General features: G+C 52.2%; 1 protein-coding gene across 1 annotated transcript; it reads left to right on the forward strand.

Moving 5' to 3' along the window:
- The first annotated feature begins 3,134 nt into the window (after positions 1 to 3,134).
- CPSF4L (cleavage and polyadenylation specific factor 4-like) lies at positions 3,135 to 15,779 on the forward strand. Its single transcript, XM_006886395.1, has 7 exons — positions 3,135 to 3,237; positions 3,674 to 3,724; positions 7,523 to 7,675; positions 11,872 to 11,967; positions 12,115 to 12,208; positions 12,668 to 12,707; positions 15,609 to 15,779. The coding sequence occupies exons 1-7, from the start codon at positions 3,135 to 3,137 to the stop codon at positions 15,777 to 15,779; spliced, it is 708 nt and encodes a 235-aa protein (XP_006886457.1).
- Positions 15,780 to 17,087: the final 1,308 nt, after the last annotated feature.

A 17,087-nucleotide genomic window follows, 5' to 3' on the forward strand; every position in this document is an offset into this window, starting at 1 on the left:
GAAGGAGAGCTTGGAGGGGAAGTGGGAGGTGGGTTAGTGGTCCAGTTCCCAAGGCCCTGGTGAGATAATACAAGTCAGGGCCCCAGAGATCAGAGCAGCCAGGTGCCCTGAGTGGAGTGAGATGGCAAGGAAAGAAAGGGATTTGGGGGTTAGGGACCCAGATTTGACCCCAGCGTTGGCCCTTGTCAACCCTGAGACTTGGCAGCCCTCCCCATCTCTGTTCTGATTGGCACATCTGCAGCTTGGCAGAAGTCCTCCTTTCCAAATGGAAATGGTGATTTGAATCAGGAAAAGCCCTGAGTGCAAGGTGCTATGGTTCCTTTACCAAACCAGCGCTGAGCCTCTGGGACCTAGAACTGACTGTGGCCATGACGCCTGCGCGCTGGGGCTGGTCACGGCCAGACAGTCCAGAGAGGGGCAGAGAAGGCGAAAGGGAGGGGGAGCATGGGGCCAGCAAGGCTTCCTCCGGCTCCCCACCAGACCACAAGAAGGAGCTCAGTGACCAGACCCGTGCCTCCTAGGTTTGCCTGTCACCGCAGAGCTAGGTGGGACCCCCACAGCTCTAATTCTCTTTTTTTAATCATCCCTGAACCAGCCTCTTGGAATTCCTGGGCAATGCAACTGATTAATTGTACTCTACCAGTAATTAAAAGGGAGCTCTGGTGGCTTCTTTTTGTTGTTATGTACCAGCAAGTTGCAATCGACTCATAGCTGACCCTCCAGCAAGTTTTCAGAGACTGCCCATCTTTCTCCTGCAGAGCAACTGGTGGATTTGAACTTCATGCCTTCCGGATTTGCAGGGCAGCGTCTTACCACTAGACCACCAGAACTCAAGATGCATGGGGGAGACTGCCCATCTTCCTCCAGCACAGAAGCTGAAGCTCGTGTGCCTTGGGGTTGACTGTGCGTCTGTTAAGCCATCAAAGTTCCCCTCTGGTGGCTTGGTGTGAGGAATTACACTATCAAGACAGGCAGTTCAAACCCACCCAGGGCTTGATGGAAGAAAGATGGGCAATCTCCTCTCATACAATTTACCGCTTCTGAAAACCTGCTGGAGGGTCAGCTATGGGTCAGCTCCGACTAGACAGTGCACAACAACAGAAATGGAAAGGTTGGAGGTTCAAGTCCTTCCAGACAGGCCTGGTGATCTACTTTTGAAAACTCATCCGTCGGAAGCCGTGGGGACAGTTCTGCTTGGACGCTCAGGGGCTGGCGTGCTGGGGTAGACTCTGGTTTGGTTTTATGGTTTTGAATTCACTGTAAAGCCTCTGTCTGTGCCCCTGGCGCATCCTCTGAGCGGTTGGGTGCTGCCCGGCTTCTCAGAGCCCTTCAGTGGCTCTGCTACCTTCAGGCCCTGAGGCCAATCCCTAGACATGACCCGAGGACTTTGAGTTTGGGTCTCTGCTCACCTCTCCAACCTTGCTGTTCTCCACCCCTCTTTTATAATGCCATTCTTCCACCAAACCAAACCTTTGCCTGCTTCCTCAACCTGCGTCCGGCTTCCTGTCTTCCCAGGCTGGCCTTTGACCTGGAGCCCCCTTCGCCCCAGATCCTCCCTCCAGGGTCCCTCCCCTCAGTGTGGTCAACTGTCTCCCCCACTTGACTATGCCATCCCTAAGGATGGGACCCACCCATGCCCGTGGTCCCCAGTCCCTGGGACACCCAGGGAATGCTCATGGAATTAAATCATGAGACCCTTGGAACTGCATCCCATCACCGCCACCTTTCACAGTGTGCCCTCTCCCTCATCTGACCACCCTGCCAGGCTGCCATGAGCCCCGTGGGCCCTGTGTGGAGAGATGGCAGGTGCTAACCTTAGATAGTTCAAACTTACCCCCAGTGCCGCGGAGGAAAGGCCTGGTGGTCCGCTCCTGTAGATTTACAGCCTAGAAAACAGGAGCAATTGTTGCCTGTGAATGGGTTCCATGGGTGTGTTACCGGAGGAGACACAGCCCACGTGTGTTGTTGCTTTTAGGAGAGAAGTTGGCTGTGCTGTGGGTTAAGTGCACAAGGGGGACCCAAAAAGAATTGAGGGCTTTCACTGACGGCCCACTACCCTGTCCTCCCACCCACCAGCAGACCCTGTGTTTCTCTCTCTCTAGCACTTTATAGAAGGTTCTGGAAACTCTTGGCTCCCTTCCACGGCCCGCCCCACACCAGCTCCCCAGGTGTCTATCTCCCTGGCCGTTTTCTTTTCAGATCTGTAGTTCAAAAGAACAACAAACTTGGAGCCTGGGCCAGCAGGCTTGTTCCTGTTGGCTCAGCTGCAAACCCGGGGGCACTGTCCACTTGGGCCTGCTCGGTGCCCATGCCCAAGGCTTTTGGGCTCTGCGGGTTTCAACTGTCAACTCAACTCTGAAAACATCAGCACAGCCAGGCCTGGGGAGCTCAATGGGGTGAGAAGCCTCAGATGTGCCTCTGAAAGTCTTTTCAAAGGGCCTCAGGCCTGGGGGCAGGGTTGGTGCAATAATAATAAAATAACATTTGCATAGAGATTCCGTTTACAAAGCACTTTCTCAGGAGAGCAGTGGAGGCTCTGGGTGGCCCGTGGAATCCAGGCAGGAGGCTGGCCTGGCCAGTGTGGATCCTCCCCCAGCAGAGCTCGGGTTTGTGTACCAGTGAGACAAAGCTTCATTCATGGCCTGCTTCCCTCTCCTCTGGGCCTCTGTCCTTCCTCCTTCGCTTCCTGAAAGCGACTTGTCACTCACACAGAACAGGGGTGTCCTCGAAGCGGGTGACTGAGACCCTCTGCACCCCCTGGGCCCCCTGAACCTGGGTAGAATGGGGGCGACCCAGCTGGGGGTGGTCTGTGTGGTTCCAGGTTTGCTCACCTGAGCTGCATCTTCAGATACAAAGGCTGCGCACAGGGGTGGGCGTTTGTACAGGTGTGTGCGTTTAGTAATCCTGGCTACCAGATAAGCCGTGTGGGGCTGTGCTGGGGCGTCTGTGTCTGCATCGTGGTGGGGGTGGTGGTGAGATGACTGCACCCCACTCCTGTGTGTGGCCCCAGTTACAGAGCAGCCTGAGGTCACCTGGGGCGAGGTGAGGAGGATGGTGGCCCCTGGCCCCTTAACGCCCCGGATGAGTTATATAGGGCCCACCTGAGGGGCTCCGGCTCCAGAGCTGAGCAGAAGATGCAGGAGGTCATTGCGGGTCTGGAGCATTTCACGTTCGCCTTTGAGAAGGATGTGGAGACTCAGAGGGGCACGGGGCTCCTGCCTTTCCAGGGAATGGACAGTGAGTGGACACAGGCTGGCACCCAGGCCCAGCCCAGCCCAGCCCCTGGGGACCACAGCCCCTTCCCTCTGGCTTTCAGTTCTACCCACCAGGGGAGCTGGGAAGAGGGCTTGGGCCCAGCCTCTGGGAGGGGTCCCCAAATCTACTTCTTTACTTCTTAAACTCTTATGTCACCCCTGGACTCTGGGAGAAGGGGCTGCCCATTTTCCACACTGGGCAGAGAGGAGCGGAACAGTGGGAACCTGGGGTGACTAGTTTGGGCTTTGGGGCAGCCTTGGGGTCCTCCCGCTCCTCTGTTTGGGAGGTGGGGGGACTTAGGTGTTGAGGCTTAGAGGCTAGCCAAGCTGGGGTGGGGGTGGGGGGCAACAGGCCCGTGCCTGGAGAAGCTCAGGGGGTCAGCTGACGAGGTGGTCTCTTCTCCATCTGCTCTCTGCAGAGTCGGCCGCAGCAGTGTGCAACTACTTCTGGAAAGGTCTTTGTGGGAAAGGTGAGTGAACAGGGAGGCTCCACACCACACTGGCTCAGCGGAGGCCCGCCCTGACCTGGAATGAGGACGGGTGCTGGCAAAACACTGGCTTTATTTGAAGACAAAGGATGTGTGGGTGGGTGGGCTGTTCTCTGTCTGGGCAGCGTGTGGAGGGGGAAAACCGGGCTACCAGGTAGGGACTGTGTCTTCCTCCTGTTTTACTGGGGACCCGGAGGGCTGTGTGCTTTCTGTGTGGCTTTAGACACCCTAGCCAAGAGAGTTGTTATTGTTTGTTGTTGATTGCCCTCGAGTTGAGCACGACTCATCACAACCCTATGAACAAAAGGCCTGAAGCCCCTCTACAATTATCAAGGTTTATCAAAGTTCATAGAGTTTCTGGAGGCATGTTGTTTAGGAAGTGGATGCCACTCTTGCTTCCAAACCTGTCATAGAATGTTAAGAGAGTGAATACCCCCAACTCCTGGCTTCTTAGGTCCCACCCTGCCTGTGCCCCAACAGAGCCCTGGCCACTCATGAAAGGCCCCCTCCAGCACCTCACTTTCCCCACTCCGCCATTGAGATTAAACTGTCCCGCTTCCTAAACGCCTCTCCCCAGTCCAGCCATTCTCAGGGAGCCTGACTTAAACATTGTTAGGTTAGGTTAGTGGACTTAAAGAAGAAATCAGAAAGAACGAGAGAAAGCTTAATGCAGCTTTATTAAAGGGAGGAAGGGGAGCTTCCGGGTGAGTTCCTCATCCTGGAGAGGCAGAATGGGAAGTCACACTGTGAACGTACTGGGGAGGATTTTTATAAACAGAATCTTTAAGGAAGGACATTCCATTCTGATTTAGGAGCCACCTGCTAGCTTAGCCAGACAGGCAAGGCCGTTTTCTTATCAGCAACAAGCAAGGTTGTCAGCATTTTAGTTCTGAATTCTTCATTCTTCTCTTTGGCCCTTTTTGCCCAGACGAACAAACATATGTGCTATTTTCTTTTTTAAATTTTTCTTTCCTGGTTCAGGAAACCAAAGCCCTACCTTCAATCTGGAGGGTTTCCTAGGCTTGGCTGTAGAGGTGGATTAAGAATCCAGCTGGTGTGAGTGAAGTTAGAGGAGGCCCAAGGAGCGCCAGTCCAAGGTGGCACAGCAGGGTTAGCTCTTGGACTGCTAACCGAAAGGTTGGGAGTTTGAACCCACCAGCAGCTGCTTTGCAGAAGAAAGATGAGGCAGTGTACTGTGAGGTTTCAACTCTAAATGATGAACTTAATTCCACTGAGTCAGACCCAACCCATAGCTGACCCTCCGGTGAGTTTTCAAGACTGGAAATCCCATGGGAGAAGACTGCCCATCTTACAGGACTGCTAGTGAATTTGAACCACCGCAGAATGTGACCATCTGTGTTAGCAATACAACTCCTAATACCACATGACCAGAGCTCCCTTCTGTGAAGATCTCGACCTCAGAGGCCCTGGGGTCGGGGGCGGGCAGCTCTGCTCTTCTCTGTCCTGCAGGGTTGCTGGGGAGGGGCGGGGCCAGAAATCGACCCACTGGCAGTAGGTGTGAGGTCCTGATGGTTCTGCCCCCGTGGAATCTGGGTGGTCCTGGAGATGTGCTGGCCTCTGTGATTGATTCTGCCCACAGCCTGGGGCTGGTGTGGTGGGAGTGAGCCCACTGGGCAGCCAAGCTCCTTCTGGAGCTAAGATGCTGTCCCCAGCACACTGCCACCTCCAAAGCTCCTGGAGAGGAGACCTGGTGCCGACAATGAGATGAGTCTAAGAACTAAACTGGTGGGAGGTCAGATCTAAGCCGGCAGTGGCCAAGGGGAGCGGTGGAGGGTGGTCTTGCGTGGCATAGATTCTGACTCTCGGAATCCCAGTAGGACAGTATAGAACTGCCCTGTGGGGCCTCTGGGGATGTGCTCTTTATCCACATTGACCTGATGATGCAATGATTAAGCACTTGCTGTTACAGAAAGGCCAGTGATTTAAAGCAACCCCCGTGGAGGAAGGCATGGAGATCTGCCTCCATGAAGATTGTTGTGAAGTGCTGTCTAGTTGGACCCTACTCGTCACTGATCCTCCAGCAGGTTTTCAGACGCAGCATTGGTGCAGGGGGAGATCACCCATCTTCCTCACTTGGGGTAGATGGTGGATTCGAACCACATGCATTTGAGTTGGCAGCATTATCTCCTTACCACTAAGCCACCCAAGCTCCCTTTCACAAAGTTTACAGCCAGAATCTCCTACAAACCTAAACCTATTGCAGTCAAGTCAATCCCACCTCATAGAGACCCTCCCTCCCTCTGTTTTCTGAGGCTGTAAATCTTTCTGGAAAGAGAAGGTCCGTCTTTCTCCTGGTGAATCTGAGTTCTCAAGGTTTTGGCTAACAAGGCAACGTGCAGTGCACCACACAGCCAGGGTTTCCGAAAAAGCCGGTCTTGTCTGTTCTAGACGGTTGCTAGGAGCGACAGTTGACTCAATAGGAACGTGTTTAATCTTTAGAGAAGCAGAGTGACCTGTCTTTCTCCCAAAGAGTGGCAAGTGGCTTTAAACTATCGACTCTGGGGTTACTACATCACCACGGCTCTTGACAATGGCCAAGAGTTGGGGGAGGTGGCATATTAGCAGAGGACCCCTCCCAGGTCCCCTCCCTACCAGAAGAGTTGGCTGCCATGAGGCCGGGACTGCTTGGACACGTGGCATTGACTGGGACGTCTTTTCTGCTGGTGGCCCTGCCACTGTCGCAAAGACGGAGAGTAATTAACCTGAACATTCGTGTAGGATCCTTGCTGTGAGTCAAACGCTTGGCTCTTCCGTCATCACGTTTCCGGGATCAGGAAGCGCAGTGTTTGTTTTTTCTGAAGATGTGAGTTCAATGAGCCTTGTGAACACGTACGCACAGAGTGCTGGGCTTTGGGGCTGCTCTGGGCTGAAACCACAGGACAAGCCGGGAGGAGGGTCTGTGGGGGCCAGAGACCACTCACCCATCAGAGAAAGGACAGGCTGGACTTGCCGAGAAGGGAGAACTCAGACAAGGAGAGAGGCCTGAGCAAAGGCTGGTGATGGGCAGAGCTGTCCAAGAATTCTGTATATCCTTTTTGACACCCTGACTGATGGCACAATGGTAGAACTCTCACCTTCCACCCAGGAGACCTGGGTTCTATTCCCGGCTGTGCACCTCATCCAGAGTCACCACCCCTCCCCAAGCTGTCCATGGAGGTTTGCATGTTGCTGTGATACAGAGGGCAAGACGAAGCTTTGTCTCTCATGCATTGGGTGTGCTCTTAGGAGAGATTATTCCTTGGAGAAGGACATCATGCTTGGAAAGGTGGAGAAATGGAGGGGAGAGGAGGACCTTCAGCCGGGTGAACTGACACGGTGACTGCAGCAGTGGGCTCCAGTGTGTCACAGACTGTGACGTTCACAGCACAGGACAGGGTTCAGGCCTGTTGTTCGTAGGGTCGCTATGAGTCGTACTGTTCTCAATGTCGCCTAACCACAACATGACACGGAATAGGGTTCAGCAGAGCTCCCTGGCTAAGACAGACCAGGAAGAAAGGTCTGGCAATCTACTTCCCCAAATCAGCCACGAAGTCTGCAGAGACCACCGCGGTCTGCTCTGCAGTAGCCCCTCAAGGCACTGGTAGCTCTTCAATCCCTCATTTAAGGGCTCACCAGGAGTTGGGGACCAATGACAACCACCAGGAGCTGAGGGGGAGGAAGGGAGAAGGCACAGCTTAGGGGTGGGCCCCCATGCTCCGGAGAAAGCCCTCAAGGGGTGAGCCGGGCACAGGCTGAGGGTGGACGCTCCAATGTTCCCAGGTAAGCGCTGCCCCTTCAGGCACGACAGCAGCGGGAAGAAGGTCGTCTGCAAACACTGGCTGCGAGGCCTGTGCAAGATGGGTGACCAGTGCAAGTTCCTGCACCAGTACGACGTCACCAAGATGCCCCAGTGCTACTTCTTCTCCAAGTTCGGTGAGGTCCAGCATGGGGAGGGGGTGGAAGCAGGGCCCAGGGGGCAGGTGGTGGATGGAGCTGTGAGCTCTGCTCCGAGACTGTCTAGAAATGAGGCCCAGTGGGCTCTCAGGTGGGTCGCAGGCTGGTGACATCCACAAACCTGCACTTGCAGTATGAAATTTCCAAAGACTTGCCATTTATGATGTCTTATTTTAGAGGGAAAACCCCGACTTGACAGTGTTTCCCTCAATGGGAAGGTGGTGTCACTTGCAGGAAATAAAAGGTGTCTGTAAATATAGGACCATGAGGCTGAGAAGAGCCTCCACTAGTTTCTAATAGTGCCACCCTTCAGGAATGACCACATCACCTCCCCTGTGGCCCCAAGTCTCTCACTGGTCATCTAAAGGGCCATTTGGGAGGGAGCCACACACACTGTCTGCCTCCTAAAAGAATGGACTCAGCCAATCCTTAGGTGGTATGATCAGGGAACATGTTACGTTGCTATAATTGAAAGGTTGGAAGTTCGAATCTACCCAGAAGCACCTCAAAAGACTGGAACCTGTAGATAGGTTCCAGCTCTCTTCCTTCCTAATGATCTTCTACAACCCAGCGCTACTTGGAGCTGGAAGCAGCCATAACCATCAACAACTGTGGCTGTTCTGAACCATTGAGTCAGACCCGACCCGCAGCTGACCCTTCAGTGGGTTTTCAGAGGCAGAAAATCACATAGGGTGAGACTGCTCATCTTTTTCCCATGGAGCAGTTAGTGGATTCGAACCATGTGCCTTTGGGTGCACAGTGCGATTTCTTACCACTGAGCCACCAGAGCTCCCCAAATGGTCCAGTGCTTTTCAAACTGTAATAAAGAATTAGCTGGCTGGAGAGATTCTGCCATGATGCCATTGACTTAGCGGGCAACTCAGGGGCCAGAGGCCACTGTCTCTTACCTGGGAGCAGGAGGGGAGGGTCCTGGGTATGTGGGAAGGAGGCAAAGTCTTCCCTAAGCCAGCAAGAGGCTGACCAGACCCAAATTCCACTTCCTGCTGCTGCCTCAGAATGCTGGGCCTGGCAGCCCGAGAGTGACGCACAAGGCTTCCTTTAAAGAAAGGGCTGAGTTTCTCTGGGGCTCGCTTCTCCATGCTCGGGGATCCCCTCTGCTGCTTTTTTAGTCTCTAACCTTGATTAAAGGCAGTTTTCCTTTGGGGGTAGAACACTGGGCGGGGGTGGGGGGGGAAGGAAGATGACCCTTCCACCCTGGAATGATAGATTAAGATAGAGATAAAGGCAAACCTTAAATGGAGATTTTAGACTTTTGTTCTTAGAACAAATGAATCTCTCTGTCCAACATGATTCTTAAAGGATCATCCTTCTTAAATCCCAGGATGGTGCAAAGGGTTAATACGCTTGGCTGCCAACTAAAAAGACTGGCAGCTCAATTCCACCTAGAGGCATTTTGGGAGAGAAAGTTCTGGTACTCTGCATCTGTAAAGTCCACCGCTCAAAGCCCTCTGTGCCTGGGATGTGGTGTCAAAACGCAAAAGGGGGCCTTGGACAGTTCTGGAAGGTAGGGATTGGTGAATGGGGCGCGCACGCCTCCTGCTGGCCATGTGGGGAATGGAGGCAGGTGAGGCTCAGCTGTCTCAGGTAGATAAGTAACCCGCTGAACAGCCCACATTATCTCCACCTGTCAAATGCTGATCTACCCCAAGAGGGGAAGTCCTTTGACTTCCTAGAAGGCTCCACACCAGACCCAGACCTCCACAAAATGCTGTCTCTATTGAAGAGCTGGCCAGCAGAACAGATGGGCCACCTCCTTTCTCTGTGTTCAGGTGGCTTCATCAGAAGCCTGGGAAGGAAGGGCAGGTTACACCCCACCCCCCTGCCTGGGAAGCAGCAATCCTCTTCAGGGGAATGCTTGATTTGCAGAAGCTCAATGTCGAAGGAAGTCTTGTATCACAGTTTGAAAACTGCTGAAATAGAAACTTAATGGAAATCCTTTCAGCTCTGAAAAGAACTAAATTATCAAGTTAAAGGAGGATGGAGGCCTTGGGACTTGTCATTAATCCTCTACTTGAATGAGGTGAAAAGTAGTCTCTAACTCCAGAGTACTGAAGAGCAACGATGTCAGACTAGAGACTAAGGTGCACCTGATCTGGGCTATAGTCTTCGCAGTTGCGTGCTATGCATCAGAGCTACACAGTGACTAGGGATGATGGCAAACTGATGCCTTTGAGCTGTGGTGCTGGAGAAGAGTGTTGAATATACCATGGACTGCTAGGAGAACAAACAGGTTTGTCCTGGAGACGGTGAAGCTGGCCTGCTCCTTGGAGGCAAGGATTCTGAAGCTTCGTCTGACGTACTTTGGGCATGCTTCAAGGAGGGACCAGTCCTTGGAGAGGGACATCATGTTTGGGAGAGTGGAGGGACGGCGCAGGAGAGGAAGACCCTCAATGAGATGCATCAATCCAGTGACTGGGGTAGTGGGAATAGGCGTGTTGGAGACAGTAAGATTGGCAAGGGATAGAGCAGTGTTTAGGGCTCTTCTTGTACAGAGGGTCGCTATGAGTCGCAGGTGACTTGGTGGCTCATAACAACTCCTGTGAGGAACCGGAAGGTTCTTCTAACCCCTTCTAAGAAACCTGTGTCCTAAGGGCATCTCAGATGAGGTCTTAGTGGGAGCCATGGGCAGATGACAGCACAAGTTCAGGTTAAGTACGGTGACCCTCTGATACCAGCCATCCTCATGTCTGTGCTGGTGGAGTTCGAAGCCACTGTGCTAACTCCCACTCATCGCAACCCTTGAACAACAGATGGATTCCTGAGCATGGGCACATTCTCCTCCATGGTCAAGTGCACTGTGGCAGTCTCTGTGTGGGTCCATCTCGCTGAGTCTTCCTCTCTTTCACGCCTTACCTTTCCCAACATAATGTCTTTTACCAAAGGAGTGGCCCCATTTGAAAATACATCCAAAGTATGTGAGATGAAGTTTCACCCTCTCTTGCCTTTTTTTTTAAAATAAAAAACCAAATTATATTGGTTTGCATACAAAGTTTGTATACATTGTGTTTCACACTATCCTTCACTCACATTGTCTTTCATACAACCATTCCCATAGATTGTTGTTGTTATGTGCCACTGAGTCACCTGCAATTCATAGCGACCCTATGTACAACAGCTCTAAACTCTGCTCTGTCCTGTGCCAATCAGTTGCCCTCTCTGTTAGTCTATGTGTGTTCTGTTGTACGTAGGGTTTTCAGAGGCCTGCTATTTCGGAAGTGGATGGCCAATTCTTCTTCCTAGTCTGTCTTAATATGAATGTTCAGATTTAGAGGAGTATCTGACAGACGTTATGTTTCATAAAATTAATCACCATTGAGCTATGTTACTCTGTCTTTCCACATCCCCGCAGGATCAGGAGTGCCCAGCCTGTGCTTGTCCAAGGCTGACTGACTTGTTCACACTTTGACAGTCCATGACACTCTCCACAGTTCTAACACAGAAATTTACCCTGCGCCAGCCTGTAGTCACGCGCCCTACTGTTGCTGGCACCATCACCAGTGAGAACTCTTCCTGGGGCTCTGAAGGAGGAGTGGGGCGAGGTGAGGAGAGGGCTTTAGGGCGAGCACGCTGTGGTCGTCACCCAGAGCTGCAGGTCCAGGCCCGCCTGGCCTCTGCTTGCTCTTTCATTCCTGCTGGCCACTTACTGTCCTCTCTTCTAGCCCTTGTGGATATCTGGCCCGTGCTCCAACTCTTCCAGATGTGTTTATGCAAACCCACGCCCCACTTAGCAAATGACCACCAAGAAGAGACGCCCTTAAGTGACAGGAAGGATTAGAAAGATCTTGTTTTCAAAAGCTGCTGGAGTTTAGAAGCCGAGTGGTTTCTATGCGAGGATACAGCTTGGGGTCGGGAGCAGGGCCCTAAGATGCGATCACTTCCATCCTTCATTGGCGCACAAAAAGCTGGCGGAAATAGCAATGCTTTTGGTGATAGTGTGTAAAAGCTGCAAAAGCCAAAGCCTGTGTAAGGTGGAAACATGCAGAGAAGGAAGGCTGCCTAGGGGGAGACAGGAGCCTGAACACAGCGATAGGAAGGTGGTGAGATGTTCCCTGTCAAAAGCAGAAGGCTTGTGAGGCCTGGGAAAGTGGGAATGCACCCTGGTTTCACACAAACCCCCGGGAGCCTGCTTGGGGATGGAGTGATGTCATTTCCAGGTGACTGCAGTAACAAGGAGTGCCCCTTCCTCCACGTGAAAGCAACTTCCAGGACCCAGGACTGTCCTTGGTACAATCAAGGGTTCTGCAGCCAAGGTGAGGACTTGAGGGGCACATTGAAGGTGTGGGTGCTGGAGGATTCCCAGCAGGGCAGGGAGCATTCCTGGGGAGGGCTTGTAGGGTTCACCCCCTGAGTTGGATCCTACAGCAGATCTTCCTTGGGGTCTCCTCTCCTGTGTACAGGTCCCCTGTGCACGTACCGCCACGTCCAAAAAGTGATGTGCATTAATTACTTGGCGGGCTTCTGCCCTGAGGGACCCAAGTGCCGCTTCGCACAGTAAGTACCTTCCTCCATTGCCACAGCCCAGCGCGTGCCAGACCCACCTTCCCGCTTCCCTGCTACTGAATCCAAAAAGTCAGGATCCTTCTGGCTTCGGTAGAAAGTTCAGGGTCTGGCCAGCTGCTTCCTGTAGTGCTGCTGGCCTTGCTGCCCTGCTCCAGCCCCAGAACACAGCTGTTGGCTGTGCCGAAGGCCAGTCCAGCCCAGCCCAGGAGCGGGTTATCACGTGGGCAAAGGGCGATAGTGCTAGAACCTCGCTGACATGTTCCCCACCCTCCTCTCCAAACTCTGTTCTAAGAGTTCCTACTCCCGGCAAAAGGAAGGGTGTCTTCTTCCCTTGTGGGTTTTGCATCATAAGGTCTGTAGCAGGCGGCCGGATGGTGCCGGCTTGTCGGTGGACAGGGGACAGGAGGACCAGAGCTGGGCTGTAATGGTCTCTCTCTGTCCACCCCTCAGTCCCAAGATGAAGTTCTCCCTCAGTCCGAGTCCCGTGAAGGTGAGTGCATGCTGGACCTCACCTCTGTGCTGGTCACTGTCCCCCAGGACACACTGGTCCCCGCGGACCTTCATCTTCCCGCATGGCCTGCTCTCACCTGACAAGTCAGCCTCCATCACTGGGCGGAGCACGTGGGGGGACTTGCTCCTCTCAGACCCACTTCCACCCTCTGTGATCACCACTTCCAGCCTGCCTTCTCCTTAGTTAGACGCATGGACATCTTGTCTAAGACAAGGGGTCCCCAGTGTGGATTTGCTTTCCCAATCAGCGTCATCTTGGTTGGACCCAGGCCTCGGATACCCTTTGTGTGGATGCTCCTTCCATCAGGAGTCTCCAAACTCTCACCCTGGGGCCAGATCTAGCCCCTGGCCTGTGCTGACCTGTACAGTTAGCGAGCTAGAGACAATTTGTTTTTCCAATTTGTTTTGTTCTCACCAAACTCATGGCTGTAGGTGATTCCAACTCACATGGGCCAAAATATGCATGATGCGGAAATGACCTTGACTGATGGTCTAGTTCTCTGCTGCATAGCACTGGAAAGACTGTGGCCTGAAATCAGGCACACCTTAGTCCTCAAACTGACATCATGGCTCTTCACTAAAGTGGAGAGGTTAAGTGTGATAAGTTTGGACAGTGACTGAATAAGGATGGCAGAGTAATTGATGGCCTTTGGGCTGTGGTGTTGGAGAAGAGTACTAAACACCCCATGAACTGGTAAAAGAACAAACAGGTCTTGGAGAAGGTGCAGCCAGAATGCTCTTTGGAGGCAAGAAAGACAAAGCTTCATCTCACATACTTTGGCATGCTGCTAGGAGAGGTTATTCCTTGGAGAGGGACGTCATGCTTGGAAAGCTGGAGGGTTGACAAAAGGCAGACACTCAGGCAGATAGATTGACACAGTGACTGCAGCAATGGGCTGGATATGCCAGCGATTGAGAGGATGACACAGGAGAGGACAGTGCTCAGGTATGTTCACAGGGTCGCTCTGAATCGTACTCGACTTGACAGCACCTAACAATAACCACCACATAGTCAAAAAGGCACTTTATTGCTTTATTGACTCTGCAAAGGCATTTGACTGTGTGGATCATGACAAGCTGCGGATGGCATTGAGAAGAATGGGAATCCCAGAGCACTTGATTGTGCTCATGCAGAACCTATACCTGGATCAGGAGGCCGTTCTGCAAATGGAGCAGGGGAGCACTGCATGCTTTGGAATCGGGAAGGGAGTGCGTCAAGGTTGTAGTCTCTCTCCATACCTATTCAATCTGTATGCTGAGCAAACTACCCAAGAAGCTGGACTCTATGAGGAGGAGTGTGGCATCAGGATTGGAGGGAGACTCATCAATAGCTTGCGTTAAGCAGATGACACAACCTTGCTTGCTGAAAGTAGTGAGGGCTTGACGAACTCGTTGCAGAAGATCAAGAAATGCAGCCTTCAGTATGGATTGCATTTCAACGTTAGGAAAATGAAGAGTCTTATCACTCGTGGATGGAGAGGAGACTGAGTCTGTCAACAGCTTCATCTTGCTTGGATCCACAATTAACACCCTTGATAGCAGCAGTCAGGAAATAAGGAGACACATTGCACTGGGAAAATCTGTACTTAAGGACCTTTTCAAATTATTGAGGAGTAATGATATCAGTTTGAGGACTGAGATGTGTCTGATTCAGGTCATAGTCTTTCTGATTACTAGCTATACATCTGAGACCCGGACAATGAATAAAGATGACAGAAAAAGAATTGATGCCTTTCAAGTTGGAGAAAAGCACTGAACATCCCATGGACGGCCAAAAGAATGAACAGATATGTCTTGGAGAGGGTGTAGCCGGAGTGCTCTTTGGAGGCAAGAATGATGAGGCTTCGCTTCACATACTTCAGACATGTTGCTAGAGGTGCTATTCCTTGGAGAAGGACGTGATGTTGGGAAGGTTAAAGAGTCGGCGAAAGAGAGGAAGACCATCAACCAGGTGGATTGACACGGTGACTGCTGCTGTGGGCTCTTGTGTGTCAGGAAGTGTGAGGATGGCGCAGGATAGAACAGGGTTCAGATCTTTTTGTTCATTGGGTTGCTATGAGTTGTGCTCAACTTGACGGCCCCTAACACCACCACCACCATGGAAATGATGGGAAATCTACCTTGAGGGCTGGAGCTGTTTCACGGACGTGCTGCAGGCTCGCTCATGTGCATACAGTCTTCTGTTACTTTGATGCTACAAGAGCAGTGTTAAGGAGTTGTGGCCCCGTCCCTGTAAGGGCCCACAAAGCCTAAAAGAATTATAAACTTGTCCTCTACGGAAAAAGTGTGCTGGTTTCCGATCTAGGTAGCTGAATGGTGGACTGGCATTTGTCTGAGAAGACATACCAGGACTGTGAGCACAGGGGTGGCTTGTTCACGCTGTGAGCTTAGGTCCGCAAAGGATGCAGAGGGAGGCCTGGTACCCAGAGGCTGGGATGCCAACCCTGGAGGAGGGCGACCCCTGCTGGTTCTGAGGGAGAAGCATCCTCAATGCCTCACTCCTGTGGTCGAGATGGAATTGACTCATAACTGATGCACCTTTGGCTTTGTGATGCTGTAAATGGCACAGAAGGAGTGTTCCCGTCTTTCTCCCTCAGAATGCTCGTAGCTTCAAGCCACCAGAAAGGCATGCACGGCCTTGGAGTTAACAGCACAACTCCTATGGAGTGCTACTGATGAAAGTTAGGCATCAACGTTACCCACTGAAAATCCACAAGCTCATATCTAACTTCCATCTGGAGACGGGCCATTGAAACTAAACCGAGGGCCTTCCCAAGCCTGGGTTTAGAGTGCCTGAGGGGCCTCTGTCCTCGCTCTTTTGAGTCCAGATGCCAGGCACCTGCCTTGGCTGTTTCTCCCCCATTTTGATTTTTCTCTGCAGGCTGTAGACTGGTCCTTGGACTCCGTGTCCCCCGGCACGATGCCCTCCCTGGGAGAGAGCTGGTTTCTCCAAATGGGGGCTCAGGAGGAGGTGTGGACCACCTGCCTGAGGCTCTGGCCTCTGCACCAGGACCTGTGCTACAAGGTAAATGAGAGGACCCAGGAGGGCTGAGGGTCCAGGGAATGGCAGTGACCGTGAGCTGGAAAAGAAACAAAAGAAACCTAGAAAATGGAGTGATGACTCCCTTATGCAACAGGTAGGGGGGGAAATGTAAAGGGTTTAGGACTTGTGAGCATGTATGGGGAGAGAATAGGGTGCACTGTGACGTCCCTAGGAAAAAAATATAACGGGTTTAGGACTTGTGAGCGTGAATCGGGAGAGAATAGGGTCCCTAGGTGTGAGGTCCCTAGGTGGGTGGCACACGTTTGCTCTTGGCTCAAACTCAAAACACACCCATTGTTAGAGCTGACTGCACTGTGGTTGCAAGGCTACAGCTCACATAGGATGAGGCTGCCCATCTTTCTACTGAGAAGCAGCCCACAGATTGAACCACCAGAAGAGAGGTGGCCTTAGAAGTGCAAGTCCCTAAGGTCGAGGCTATCTGAGATTCTTCTGCTCTTGGCTGTTGACCAAAGGGCTGGCAGTTCGAACCCACCCAGAGGCTCTGTGGGAGAAAGGGCCTGGGGAGACTCTCTGGGGCTCCGTTTGGCTCTGGAACGAGCTCACCATGAGTCAGAATCATTTTTGTTTCACTTTTGCCCATCTGTCTTGGGCCAATGAAGTAAATTCCATGTAGTGCATCCTGTACCACTTGTCTGTCATCTGTCCGAGAAGACTGTGTGATAAGGTGAATAATGTCACACTTTGCTGCTTCAAGTTCCATGTCATTCACGTGTACTTGTCCTTCAGATTCAGGGTGAACTTGAAAAGTGGGGACTCTGAACTCTGACTTTCTGCCACCTTACCAAGAGGAAAAATATGTTTTCTCTCATCTCAATGAGACAGCATTTCAATTATCCTGAGCTTTGATTTCTCATTTCTGCAAGAGAGTCACTATTTCACCCTGAGCTAAGCGAGGTGACATCCCTAAGTCTCATGCATGTTTGCTTTTCCTGGTCTTGTTCTCTGGCAAAGTCAGGGCTGGTCTTGAAGGATCTGAAGGCCCTTTTCCAGGCTGGAAATGGATGGAGCTTCTCTCCTGACCAGAAACCATCAAATCCTTGGAAAGCCAGCTTCTAGGGAGCGAACTACTCCCTCGACAGTGTCATCTTTCTCGTGATTTACATTTTCAGGAAATGCCATGTCGTTAATCTTTTTTTCTTTTCAGTGTCAAGAAATGGGCCATAGTGCCAACAAATGCTCTAAGGTGGCCTGGGCAGGCCTGAACAGAAAGCAGCATGTGGTCAGGGAGACTGGAAGCTCCGCTGTTGAAGATGTCTGGTGGCCAGACTACGGGGCTCTCTGCTCCCAGGTCTCTGG

The sequence above is a fragment of the Elephantulus edwardii genome, unplaced genomic scaffold (genome assembly GCF_000299155.1).
Source record: "Elephantulus edwardii isolate Elephantulus edwardi_28Jun2011 unplaced genomic scaffold, EleEdw1.0 scaffold00048, whole genome shotgun sequence".
NCBI lineage: Eukaryota > Metazoa > Chordata > Mammalia > Macroscelidea > Macroscelididae > Elephantulus > Elephantulus edwardii.